The following is a 13,654-nucleotide window of genomic DNA, read 5'->3' as shown; positions in this document are numbered from 1 at the left end:
TTGAGGTACGTGGGCCTCTCACTGCTGTGGCCTCCCCATTGCGGAGCACAGGCTCAGCGGCCATGGCTCACGGGCCCAGCCTCTCCATGGCATGTGGGATCTTCCCAGACCGGGGCACGAACCCATGTCCCCTGCATCGGCAGGTGGACTCTCAACCACTGCGCCACCAGGGAAGCCCTAGAGATGTACTTCTGCCTATACTTCCTTTCCTATGATGCAAAGTCTGCTTCCTCCAAATTCATGTCCAAATGTTTGTGGTGACCCTTCTGGCTTTTCCAGTCTCACTTCTGTATCTTGTGCCTCTCACTGGCAGTTTCTGAGGCAGCCCCTAACCTGACATCTTAGTCCTCACCATAAAAGACAACAGAGTGAGGCGGGAAATGCCAAACGACAAGACCTGCCAGCCACAAGCTTGAGAGAGGTAGAGGACCCACTGCATGTCTTCTCAGGCATGCTGGTGAGGGAGAAAAGTGCTTTGCCCCTGAGTTTGCCTGCTGCGCCTCTGCCTTTAGTCTCCTGCTGTTAGTGTTTGGAAAGAGTTTCACCGTACAGGTTTAAGCCAGGGAGCAAGAAAAGCACCCAGCTGATTTTTGCAAGAAATTCTACATTTTCAATCTCTACCTCCCTTACCACTCAACTCTTTCAGTGTATTCATTCACAGCCAAGAATGGAGCAGCTGTTAATAGCTTCTTTGACTGAAATCTCATCAGAGAAGCTGGAAAGCCCAAGCTCTCAGAGCTAAGGGAGGCACTGGGCAGGAAGGCCAAGACAGAAAGAAGGAGGAAAGAAAAATGGAAAGTAAAGAAAACGAAAATACATCCACAATTTACATAGTACTACAGGGCTAGAAATTTGTAAAGCCCTTAACATGTTTCTATATTTTAACCACTTACTGAGTACCTTCTACATCCCTTACTCTCATTTTCTATGTCAACCCCCATCTCACTACATTCCAGCAACATTGACTTTCTTTCTGCTTTTAGCGCATTTGAAACTCATTCCTATCTCAAGGCCTTTGTTCTTGATGTTCCCTATCTCAAGCATGATTCCTAAGCTTAAGCTTGTTTCATGGCTGTATCCTCATCCTTCATTTCTTAACTCAGAGTCACATCTTCAGAGAGGTTTTCCTTAATCACCCTATTTACTGCAACACGCCTTACCTCTCAGCCTTTCTTTACCACATTATCATATTTATTTTCTTATAGCATTTGTTTGTATCAAGAATTATATTTATCTTGCTTGTTTGTCATCTCTGTCCCCCCACCCACCAAAAAAATCCACAGGTACAGGGATTTTTATCTGTCATTTTCACTATTATATCCTCAGTACCCATACTCCTAGCCAGGCGCATGTTATATACGTTATTTTTTTATTTTACTTTTATTTTTATTTTATTTATTTATTTTTTTGCGGTACGTGGGCCTCTCACTGCCGTGGCCTCTCCCGTTGCGGAGCACAGGCTCCAGACACGCAGGCTCAGCGGCCATGGCTCACGGGCCCAGCCGCTCCACGGCATGTGGGATCTTCCCGGACCGGTGCACGAACCCGTGTCCCCTGCATCAGCAGGCGGACTCTCAACCACTGTGCCACCAGGGAAGCCCACGTTATTTTTTTAAATAACACATTCCATACATTATGTTAAGCTCTTTACATAGGTAAGATTGTTTACTCTTTACAGTGTAATCTGTACTCTTTGCAGATAAAGAAATTAAGTCACAGAAGGAAATAACTTGCCCAATATCACACAGTAAGTGAAAGTGAAAGCTCATAGATTCAAATCTAGGTTTATAATCCTAAAACCCTTCTTCTTAGACACTATTCCATACTTCCTGAAATATGCAAGGCACTTTCAAGAGGCAGTGAATATGTGGTCCTTGCATTTGAAGGACCTGTAGAACTGGTTGGGGAAATAGGATGTTTACATAAAGAGACAAATTATAACAAGAGGCAGCTGCTCTCATGATAGTCTTTGTGATCCCCCTGCCTTCATAACCTACTAGTCATTCTGCCCCTGCCAGTAGGGTCATGGCCGGCAGCCAAAGTTTTTGGACGACTACAGCTGAAGCTGCCGAGTATTTACAACTCTTAATTCTTACTCTTAAAATCGTTTAAAAGGAATTTTATGTGTTTCAAGCTTATCAGATACTGTTTAATTTTTCCCAAGTTTGTGTTTAAGGACCAGCTCCTTGTGAATTATGAAGACTTTGGTTTTTGTTTTGTTTTGTTTTGTTTTGAAATTTATTTTTATTTATTTTTGGCTGCGTTGGGTCTTCGTTGCTGCACACGGGCTTTCTCTAGTTGCGGCGAGCGGGTCTAAGTTGCAGTGCACGGGCTTCTCATTGCAGTGGCTTCTCTTGTTGTGGAGCACGGGCTCTAGGCGTGCTGGTTTCAGTAGCTGTGGCACACGAGCTCAGTAGTTGTGGCACACGGGCTTAGTTGCTAGGCGGCATGTGGGATCTTCCCGGACCAAGGCTCGAACCTGTGTCCCCTGCATTGGCAGGTGGCTTCTTAACCACTGCGCCACCAGGGAAGCTCCAAGACTTTGTTTTTGATACAGACTTCTGAAGCTGTCCCCACATGTCTCCTTCACAGGGTCTGGAAGGGCCTAGGAATGTACTATCAGGCTTTTCAGGTGATCCTGATACCCAGCCAAGTTTGGAATCCATGAATAATGACCGTAGATTAACGTTTACTTGATGACTCAGGGTCTTTTTATCTGTGCCTGTTATTAAACTACAAGTTCACTGCAGCCATAGCCAGTGCAAGTGATGGTCACCACTTCCCTGGGTCTCAATTTCCTCATGTGTAAAAGTAAAAATAAGTTGGATTACATGATCTCTAAAATCCTTTTTACTTCTAAAATTCTAATTCTTCAAAAAGGAGCTTTCCCAGGATGTTTACTAGAACATTGTTTCTTTCAAGAATGCCCCAGTTGTTATTTGCTTCTTAAAAAAGTGTTAAGACAAATAGATTTCTAAATAACTTTCAGAGGGCTGTAATATGAGGGCCTTCCCATAAATCTAATTATTAAGTTAGTACCTGAAACAGCTTTCTCAAGTGTGCCTTATCCAGATAAACAGTAATCTTCATCTTTCTCTTCATGAGCTTTGGTCTCATCTCTTAACATTCACAACATCATCTCTCATTTCTCTGTAATCAACACAATATACAGCAGCACGCTCCTCGTTTCTTGCCCCTGAAGCTCACATGTACTACATGTTTATGGATGGCACAGGAGGAAGTAGGCATGCATCAGTTTGTGCTATGGTAATTTGTAAAGCCTAAACATTCTTTTCCATCATGTAGCCATTGTTATTTTTTAAGGTTTCTTCTGACAGGATTCTAAACATTAGTAATGTTAAAAACTGTCTTTAAACATGTTAAAGCCTTAAATAATGTCTATATAATATGTCATTTTAATTATTTCTTCTAGGAAATTTCATTTATAATATGTTCAAATTATGAACAGCTTCTAGTTGAATCCATAAAGGTAAAGTGGCAAACAGAGCATTTTAGGGAATTCCCTGGTGGTCCAGCTGTTAGGATCCGAGCTTCCACTGCAGGGGGCCTGGGTTGGATCCCTGGTCGGGGAACTAAGATCCTGCAAGCCATGCAGCGCAGCCAAAAAAAAAAATCATTAAAAAAACCAGAGCATTTTAAGAATATATATTGTAAGGTATTAATATTCCTTTAATGGGATAAGCTCTGCAACAGCCTGTTTATAGCTTTGACTTCCTGAGATAAAGTTCTGAAATGTAAGCACAGTCAGCCTATCTTTATAATGATTAAACTTCAGGAACTTGATTCCTCACTACTTGCTAGAAAAGAATAATTCAGTTTCATCAGAACTATGAAAGTGCTCAGTGGTAAACAGAGCTTCATGAAAAAGTAAAACACTATTCCACAGCATCATAGATTGCTAACTGTTTTTCATTGTTTCATTCATCTCCATTTGTTCCCTGTCCACACTCCTCTCTATCCCCTACTTTTTCCCTGTCTCCTCTCTTTGTCCCCACAGAGGTTCACACACAAACACACACACACACACACACATTTTCTTTTCCAAATGCATCCTTTAATGGGAAATCTTAAATATGAGACATTTAGCTATATAAGTAGCAAATCCATGCTTAGCAACAAGTTCTGGAAATAATTTGGCCAGATGTTCTTTTTGAGCCTTAATGACATCTAAATGTGAATTAATATTCCATCGATTCATCAAAATTTTCCAGTTCTCATTCATGTCAGATTCTATATATGCAGTGATCTTATGTTCCAGACAAACAGAAATGTGATCTGACAAACTCACACACACACACACACACACACACACACACACAGAGATACATATAGAACTCTTGAAATAGGATAGCCACAGAATAGCATTTTTATGTGTTCCCTCTACACCAGCTGCTTTCAACCAGAGACATTTTTACCCCTTAGGTGATACTTGGCAATGTTTGTAGACATTTTTGATTGTCACACTGGGCAGGGAGGTTGCTACTGGCATCCTGTGGGTAGAGTCATGGGTGCTGCTAAACATCTTACAGCGAAAAAGCCCCCACAGCAAAGGGTTATCTGGCCCCAAATGTCGATAGTTCTGAGGTTGAGACACCCTGCTCTACACAGTGGTCTAAGGCATCAAATAAGGGGACAGCCAAACTCTTCATTCCATTCCCGGCAACTGACTAGAAAAGAAAGAGAAAAAACACATACCTCCACAATTCCATTTAAATCTCTTTAACCAAAACTAGTTACATGGCTACACCACAAAGCTTTTATTTCCACCCTGAAACCTCTAAGCACTTTAGGAAGGAAAGACAGATCTAGTCCCTCTGTTTTTAGTTTATAAGTGGTCTTGTATTCTCACTGTCCTATCCATCTCCCCACAGTGTGAGTGAAACACTTTGCCAGATGGTGTAGGAAAGATTTTGATAATCCTTACCTCACCTATTCTGAAAATAAGTTTCTGCAGCTTCTGGCCCAATGTTTTGTGTATTTCACATATATTAAAAAGACAGTGTGGTTACATGTTTTAGTATAGCTTGTCTTGTTTTAAAAATTATTATGAAGACAAATAGCAATCTGATATACAGCAGTAAGGTCTAGGTTTTTTGTTTCCATATAGGCATATTTTGCTGCATATTGATAGCTTATAGATGATAGTAGAACTTTATAGTTGGAGAGACCATGGAATTTAATTTCCCATTTTCTAATATCACAGTTCATCAAATATAAGATGCCATTAATTGTAAGATATGCTATTACATTCTGTACCACTAAAAGAAAGTGTATGCCAATTGGAAATGACATGCCCTCAATCATTAAGACACATCTCAGTTTGAGAGACATCAAAATGTGGAAAAGGTACATCTTAGAATTGATAAAATACATTATTTTGTACTACAATACCTTTTCCTCTTTCTGAGATAAAAGCCATGTGTCTTGTTATTCTATAAAAATCCTTCCACGATAATGTAATAAGGCATACACGTTGGAAAACACATAAGTGGTGAGAAAACCAGGTTAAGAACATAAACCAACATCTTATGTAATTCTAAGTTCCCTTTTAGGTTATAAGTGCACTGGGTACTTTGCTAACTGGACGGGATTTTTTTTTAATCCTGTTTTGTCTTATTCTAAATGGGGGAAAGTTACAAGAGATATTATAATGAATAAAAATTAACTGGATTTCAATTAATTTTAAGTATCTGTTAACTATAAAAGAGAAAGAGACTGCCTTCTTTAATAAAAAGGAAGGAAACAGTGTTTTTTGGAGAAAGTGATCTTGGGGTCAGATCACATTTAAGCTAATCTCTGTTTTCTATAAATTCTACCTATAATGAAGGTAATAAAACTAGGTGACTCCTGTGATTGCTTTGAGGCACTATAATATCCTTTGGTGTAAAAGAGAAAGTCAGTCATGGTTCCTACACTAAGTTTGGTATTGTAGAAAATGGGGCTGGGGGGTGGGTACCTGAGAAAGACTTTTAGCCAAGAGCATTAATATTTTCCTAAACTGAAGAAGTATTTTATAGAACAGCCTATCCACCTAAATCTTTTCATAGGTCAAGTTTTAGGAAGAAAGACTTGTTAGATGAGTAATGCCCAGCCAAAGTAGAAATTACACCAGAAAAGGTTTCTTGCTAAAACTTGAAAAACGAATAATACTAAGAGACCAGCAAAACAACCCAATGTACGTATGTGCCATAGCTGTGCTGGGCAAGAGCCTAATGATGCTGTTGTCTGCAAAGTCTCCGAAACATAGCCCCAAGACCGCTGAACTGTCTGTTTGCACATAGTGGCCATCAAGCTGCCAAAGTTATCAAAATTCCAATGTACTGTTTCAGTAATTCTGTTTAAATAACCCTGTGAACATCAATCCAGAACTGAATAGAGAAAACAAACAAGGCCCTAATGCTTCTGTACCAACCAAGTACAAATAACACCAACAGCATACTTATTGGCATCCCAGTATATTACAATATAATCATAAAACACGGTGCATCTTGGAAAAAGGTAGCCTTAAAACCCTGAACAGTGAACAACAAACTGCTGCTTTTATGAAGTTGAAAGTAAAATTTGACTTATCCAGCAATTGAGGCCATAAAATCAGTCTTGTGAGGCATGAGTTCTCTCCCCAGAGGGGAGGCCTAAACTCTTGTCATTTATTTAGCAGTCTTGAAATCCCATTTCAGCTTCCGAATGCGTGTTCTAGAAGGTGGCAAGATAATGCTGTACCACTGCTACACCACACTAAATAGCCTCCTTTGAAGTATTAACACCAACTACAGAGTTAAGTCAGAGACAGGTTGTTTTTAAACAGTAAGTAGGAGCTTCAGGATGCCTAAACATTGATTACCTTGGGGGAAATTACACAAGTGTACTGAGGCCCTTGGTTTAGAAATCTGTGAAACAGCTTCTTGTTGACTTTAAGTAAATTTCAGGTGATCTTTCAAGATCTAGAAACTCAGATCATGCTTATTCTTATTTTGAAATGGAGTTCTCATTTCCCTTAGTATATATACTTAATTCAGTATACACCGAGAGGGCTTTCTCTAAATATCCTATGAGTAAATGACCATGATAAAGTTAAACACTGAACATACATGAACATGATCTGCATTTAAGTGAGGATACATTAACTGGTTTCAGCATAACCATCGAAACTTCACAAGTTAAAGTGACACATTTAATTATGTATATAATCATAGACTTTTAGATTATAAGGAACCCAAAAGGTCACCTAGTCCAGCCCCCTTTAATTTACAGATGAGGAAACAGGATTAGAAAGGCAACTGCTGCCCATGGGAACACCATAGTCAAGGATGTGGTCCAGGCTGGGGTCAACATCTCCTGTCTCCAAGGCCAGTATTTCTCCCATGATCCACTGTAATTACAAGCCTTCGCAATAATAGGAATGAAACTAAGTCATTATATAAATTATAAATTACTATAAATCATGTGACTTTAATACAACTAAAAGTGTTCAGTATTTAGGAAGACAGACGCTGTGACACAAAATATTTACTGAACTTCCTGTGTGATGACATTTCTTCATTTAGTCTTTACAAAATCCCAGAGATACACTTTACTATTCACAGCTTAAAGATGAAATAATTGAGACTCAAAAGCCTTAATAGCAGAAGTCCATCTAAAAACTCTGATCTATTACCCAGGTAGACAGCTCTGTCCTGTTCCTATAGGTAAACTCTTCACCACTACCAGTGCCCACAAGAGAGACAGGATGTGTTTGGCCTAGAGCAAGATGGCCATTTCTCTAATACTATGTAAATTGCCATCTGCAGAGATCTATACCAGAATCTCTGATGGAGGTGTGTGGGCACATGTTTATGAAGGAGAGAGAAGTAACCCCTCAGGAGTCAGTGACTCAGTGACACCAATGTTTCTAAAAAGGCGTTTCCACACTATTGTGGAAAAATGCACATCTGACATTCATTTGGTGTCCTCTTCTTCTGCACGTTACTCCCCCATCAATATCATTTCCACAAGGTACTGCATTTATGTGTATCAGTCCTGTTTCCAAAGCCTCCTTGTTGCCCGTTGGATAGTTCGCTTAAGAACTCATAGAACAAAGAGTTATAAAGGAATATGGATATCGCCAAGTCTCTTTCCACGTTTTAATTGTGCAGAAACTGATTTTCAGACAGGTAATACAGCCAGTCAGAGACAAAACTGGGACTTAGGGCAAAGTTCTGACTCAAGTCTAATACTCTTCTCTCTATACAGCATACTTGATTATATGATTGGCCAAAAAAAACAAGTGTCTGTCACTTATTTGGCCAAATATATTAATTATTTCAAGTCAATACCATGTTACATTTTTAATAACAAGGTGAAAACAAAATTGGTAATTAAGAGATAGCAGCATAGGGTAGTAGAAAGACAATACAAGCCTCATATCTAGATAGATCTAAATTTAATTCACGCTCCCTAATTTACTAGCTGTGTTGCCCTGGGCAAGTTGCTCAACTTTCCTTAAGTTGTAACTACCCGAGAATACTAAGAATTAAATGCAGTGGGATATTTATAAAACATCTGACACATAGTAGATGCTCAATATATATTGGTTCCAATTAATTCTAACCCACCACAAAAGAGCTGTGCCACTCTAGCAAATTCCTTTAGCCCTTTGGGTCTCAGTTTCCTCCACTGTACAATAAGAGGAAAGAAACCAAATGAATTCCAAAATCCCTTACGGCTCATCAAGTAAGAATTCCCAAAGGTTCGTTTACCTTAATTTAAATTCAACAAACACTTAGGTACCTTATATTCATCCTAGGCACTAAACATTTCCAACCACCACCAGGAATATGTCTATGATTTCATTAGAATGGGCTCAAACTCCATAGTACTTTAAGTTCCACACAGAAAAATTAGTATACAAAAGCAAAGGACTTAACTTTGAAGAAAACTCTGCAAGGACATCACAAACCTAATATGATAAATAAAAATAATTTAGGGTATACCTTAAATTGTTAGTCTCTTTTTTTTTTTTTGCTGGGATAGAAGATGAGAACTTAAGTGTTTATACTATAGGCCTATAACAAGACTCAGGAGCCATTTAGGTAAAGTACTAATGCCATTTTGGGGAGGGGGGGGAAGAGCAATAAACTTCTCTTCACATGTGAGTCTTATACTAGGCCTTAAAATTTAAGAAACCTGTGTCATTCTGAAGCAGAGGGGAATAAAATTTATTCTGAGAGATGTTTTACAGTGATAAGCATTAATATAAGAAGGTAGTTGACCATGTTTTCCACATTACTTTTGAATTTCATATTTCAGATTTGAATTCTCTAAAAATAAAATATAATTTAAATCTTGAACCTTGTAAGTAAGACCTGGGGAAATATTAGCTGAAATAGTAACTGAAGTTAAATGAAAATCTTAACTACAAAGTTTATCCTCCTCTTCTCTTCCATGAGGAAATCATTAGCAAATTTTTTTAATTACAGATAAGGCTTTTTGCAAATAACACTCTATAGATTCAAAATAGATTTAAAATCATGATTAGAGCCTAGTCATGGTTTCTCAGAAATTCATTTGGGATTTACCTGTTACCATATCTGTACAATATTATTCACTTACGTTATAAAAGTTTAGAATACACATCTTAGGTGATAAAACATCAACATCAAAAACATTTGCCTTTTATGAGTATGAAGAGACAGAAAAGGCCCATTGAAATTTATGTATATATATGGCATAATGTGAACCAGAGGCAGAAGGCCTGGATCCTATTTCTGCTGTTGTTAAAAGCTTGATATGTGATTCTTGGACAAGTCACTTTACCTTTCTTATCTGTTTCTTTATGAAACAGGAAGAACCATCTGATCTAAGATTTCTTCCAGTTCCTATAATTAACATCTGTGCGAATCCTCAATACAGTACTTGAGGAGCATATGGGACATGGGGCAAAAGTACTCACAGGAGAGCACTTATTCTGCTCTTCATGCGTGCTGCTAGGAGGAGCCAGATTCTGTAGAGAGCCAGACACTAAATGGCCTGGCTTCGTGCCTTGGCTAAAGAACACCATCGATGACTATGAAGGCACTTAAAAAGACTCAGCCAGAGGAAACAATCTATTTTCTGAACATAGTCCAAAAATTAGATAGGGTCGTGTGAGCCTACACAACACGACCCCTGGTGTCTCAGACTTATCTTGGCCTGCGGAAGGCCTGAGTTCATTTAGGTGACCTATGCTTTCTGAGCCTTATGAGAAATACTTCTGAAAATAAATGGTTCTCATCCCCAGTCTCACATCTGACCCTTGAAAATACATATATTTTTATGCAGCAGCTGCAATACATACAGCACTCCTAGGACACCTTCATGAGACAGAGTTTAGCATAGTGGTTAAAAGTGTGAATCAAGCTCAAATCCCGACTCTACTGCTTAACTGCTGCGTGATCTTAGGAAAGAAGCTTAATCTCTCTGTGCTTCAGGTTCCTTTTCTGTAAAACAGGGAAACTAATGAAATCTAACTCAGGTTTGTTGTGAGGCTTAATCAAGATAATACATACAAAGCAGTTAGCACAGAGCCTAACATAAAGTATCAATATACGTTAGTAAGCTCGATGAATGGATAGATCAATCGATCGATTGATCAATTGATCTTTCAGTCCTAGGCCCTGGGACTCCCTGAAAAGGCTTATGTGAAGGCCAAAAGCAATTTTCTAGCAGTGAATGGCATCTTCAGATCTTTTCTGAGCAAATAATATAGCAAAGACGCAAAGCTGGGCTCAGCTTTTACTAATAGGAACCTGCAGAAATCAGGAGGAAATAAGATTATCCTTAAAGTAGGAAAGAGTTACGCTGGTTTAAGACAAGATCCTTTAAAGAGATAGACACACAAAAAAAACATTTAATATGGTCATATAGAATTAGAGAAAGGAGGTTACTTTTCATTTATACCTTCTCAAGTGTTGCCAGCATTAAAAGCCACAGAATTTTATAACTGGATGGCTCCCTAGAGACAATCTAGTTCCACTCCCTTACTTGATAGGTAAGTTGTTGAGGCCCAGAGAGATTAAGCAACTTTCTTGAGGTCATTCAGCAGTAAATAACAGTGCCAAGACAAATAAGCTTTCTGACTCCTCCCATTTGCCCACCCAGTACTCCCCCTGGTAACTTTCACCAGGTCATCATCCTGTCCTTGTTGTACCAAAAGGGCATTTAAAAACACACAGGTTTCTCACTTTTGCCCAGTTTCCCAAAAAGTACAGAAGCAACCTCAACCCCCAAGACCTTCTTCCCATTGGGAATTGGGGAGGATACTAGTCAATCTGTGGCTTTCTCCCAGGCCTTCTTTCTTTGGAGTTTCTACTCTTTCCTTTCTGTTCCTCATGTTCACTCAACAGGGCTACTTCTAAAAGTCCCTCACCCCAAAGATCAGGCACGTCCCAGGGCACAAGTTACCACCTGCTAATCTGCAAATTCTCATCTTCCCACAAATGCTGTACCTTGAGGCAGGAAATACAGAACTATTACTAAATTTTCTCTGAGCTCCCTGAATGAATTCAGTGAGAACTGATCCCTCCCTCCCTAGGATAACTCAACCAGGTTCATTTATAAAGTGTGTGTATGTGAAGGGCCAGAGAACCCTTAGGTGTGCCTAACACAGAAAACAGGAGAAAGAGGGGACCAAGGAATGGGAGATGGGTTGAGGGAAGGAGGGAGACAAGTAGAAGGAGCGCACCTGTCAACTGCAAAGTATGGATCCTAGAGACAGCTGTGCTGCTGGGACTGACTCACTGCTGAAGGGACAGAACTGCCCAGGGGATTGCAGCGTTTTCATTAGGCGCTCTGGTAACAATAACAACAGACTGGCGCCTCAAACTACATACGTAGGAGGAAGTAGGTAGAGGCTATCCAGAAGTAGCGGAAATAACGAACTCTTTTCTTCCCACTCCCTTTTCTACTCCTGCGAGTTGGCTCGCCACTCTGTGCCTGGCTGGCATGCCCTGAGCTTGCCAGGGTGCAGTGCATCACCCCTGACCAGGAACTCCCCTCCCTGCTCTCCCGAGGGTTAGAGAGAAACATAGGGCATCTCTCAGCTCTACCAAGAGCTCCTGTCCCTTGCCCCTTGCAGGGGAACTGATTTGAGAGAAAAGCTTTTGCTGAGTGTATGAAGCTGACAAATGCGGGGCACTTCTTGTCCCTAAGCACTTGCGCCTGCGTGGGGTGTCCCTCAGCCTGGGTCTCTGCTTTGAAGGTTGGAGGCCTAAATGTCACAGCCACAGTGTTCCTTCCCCACACGCGCACCTACCCATGAACCCGGAAGGAAGGCTTTGATTTTATCTTTTTTCCCTCCCTACCTGAATTCCGGGACCAGGTTAGGCTGCAACCCGTAGAAAGCAGCGGAGAGAGTGACCAACCACCCGGGCTTGTAACTGCCGTTCTCGCACTCCAGATAAGGCGGAGACCACTTGACGTGGCTCTTGTCCCCGCTAAGACCGTCTCTGCGCCGCCAGGTGTGGCCCAGGCCCCGGGGCCCCTGATTGGAGCCGCGGCGGTGCAAGTGAGTCCTCCACTTGCGCCGGAGGCCGTGGAACCACTCGGTCTCCAGCGTGGCGTTGGCCAGGTGGTGTGCTGAGGAGGACAGGTCCTGGAGCAGGATGCGACTCTCCTCGCGCGTGGCCTGGAGGAAGACCTGCGGGGCTGGGGCGGACAGCGACTCGGTGCTGAAGGTGATGGCAGCCCGGGAGATGCTGGGCTCACCCTCTAGGAGGCTCCGCACTAGTGCCCGGTACCACTCCAGGTCGTCCTGCGCGTTCTGCTCCCGCGACTTATTGCTCTGCAGCATCATGTTGAGGAAGTTGGTGGCGTGTGTCAGCGTGTCCAGCGCCCCGTGCAATGAGGGATGGGAGCTGGCTAGGGCAGGCGACTTCCCCGGCAGGCCCGCCAACTCGTAGCGGCTGGAGCAGTTGGCTCGCTTCAGCTGGTGGGAGTCCCCGGTGTAGAGGTAAGAGGCCACGTCCATGGGCACCTCCTCGGCGATTTTCTGCGCCAATATGGTGCCGTCGGTGGAGCGGCTCCAGGGAGCCGAGGGGTCCGAGGCAGAGGCTCGAGCCGGCTGCTGGGCGTGCTGCTTCGCCCTCAGGGTCTTCTCTCGAGAGGAATCCGTCCGACTTGGAGGGTCGCGGCTGGCGCCGACAGCTCCCAATCCCAGGTGAACGAGCAGGAGGCAGCAGAGTAAGGGGTTAGCCATGGCTCCCATCTGCCTCGCAGCAAAGAGAGGAGGTAACGGAGGGAGTCACTTTTTAAATTTTGGTCGTCAATCTATCAGCAGTAAGACTTTTACTAGGAGTCTTCCCCCTTTTCAGCTGGCACCCAGTCCAAAAGGACTTTAAAATAGGGATGTTCTGAAATACGCGCGGCTGAATGAGCTACCGTCGCAGGAGATCAGATCACCTGTGGCAACGCTGGCTGCTCCCGCTCCACCATGGGTCGGCTCGGGATTGCGCACCTCGCAGCCTGAAGCCCGGCAGCTTACATCCCCTCTCGCCGCCGGCAGCTATAGTTGGCCTGCTTACGTCTTTCTGCCTAGCAGCTTCCACCGCCGCTCTCATTGAGGTGTGTTCAGGAGCTGCTGCTGCTGCTGCTGCTGCTGCTGCTGCTGCTGCCGCCGCCG

At 42.2% G+C, this 13,654-nt stretch overlaps 1 protein-coding gene across 1 annotated transcript in view; it reads right to left on the bottom strand.

Moving 5' to 3' along the window:
- Positions 1-13,240, bottom strand: part of GPR158 (G protein-coupled receptor 158) — a 327,088-nt gene extending 313,848 nt beyond the window's left edge. The window contains 1 exon segment of the mRNA XM_007445867.1: positions 12,339-13,240. Coding sequence (XP_007445929.1) covers positions 12,339-13,240 — 902 coding nt within the window.
- Between the last annotated feature and the right edge of the window lie 414 nt (positions 13,241-13,654).

This window comes from Lipotes vexillifer, unplaced genomic scaffold, assembly GCF_000442215.2.
Source record: "Lipotes vexillifer unplaced genomic scaffold, Lipotes_vexillifer_v1.1 scaffold738, whole genome shotgun sequence".
Classification (NCBI taxonomy): Eukaryota; Metazoa; Chordata; class Mammalia; order Artiodactyla; family Lipotidae; genus Lipotes; species Lipotes vexillifer.
The sequence above is the reverse complement of the archived record's forward strand: the minus strand, read 5'-3'. Positions and strand labels throughout refer to the sequence as shown.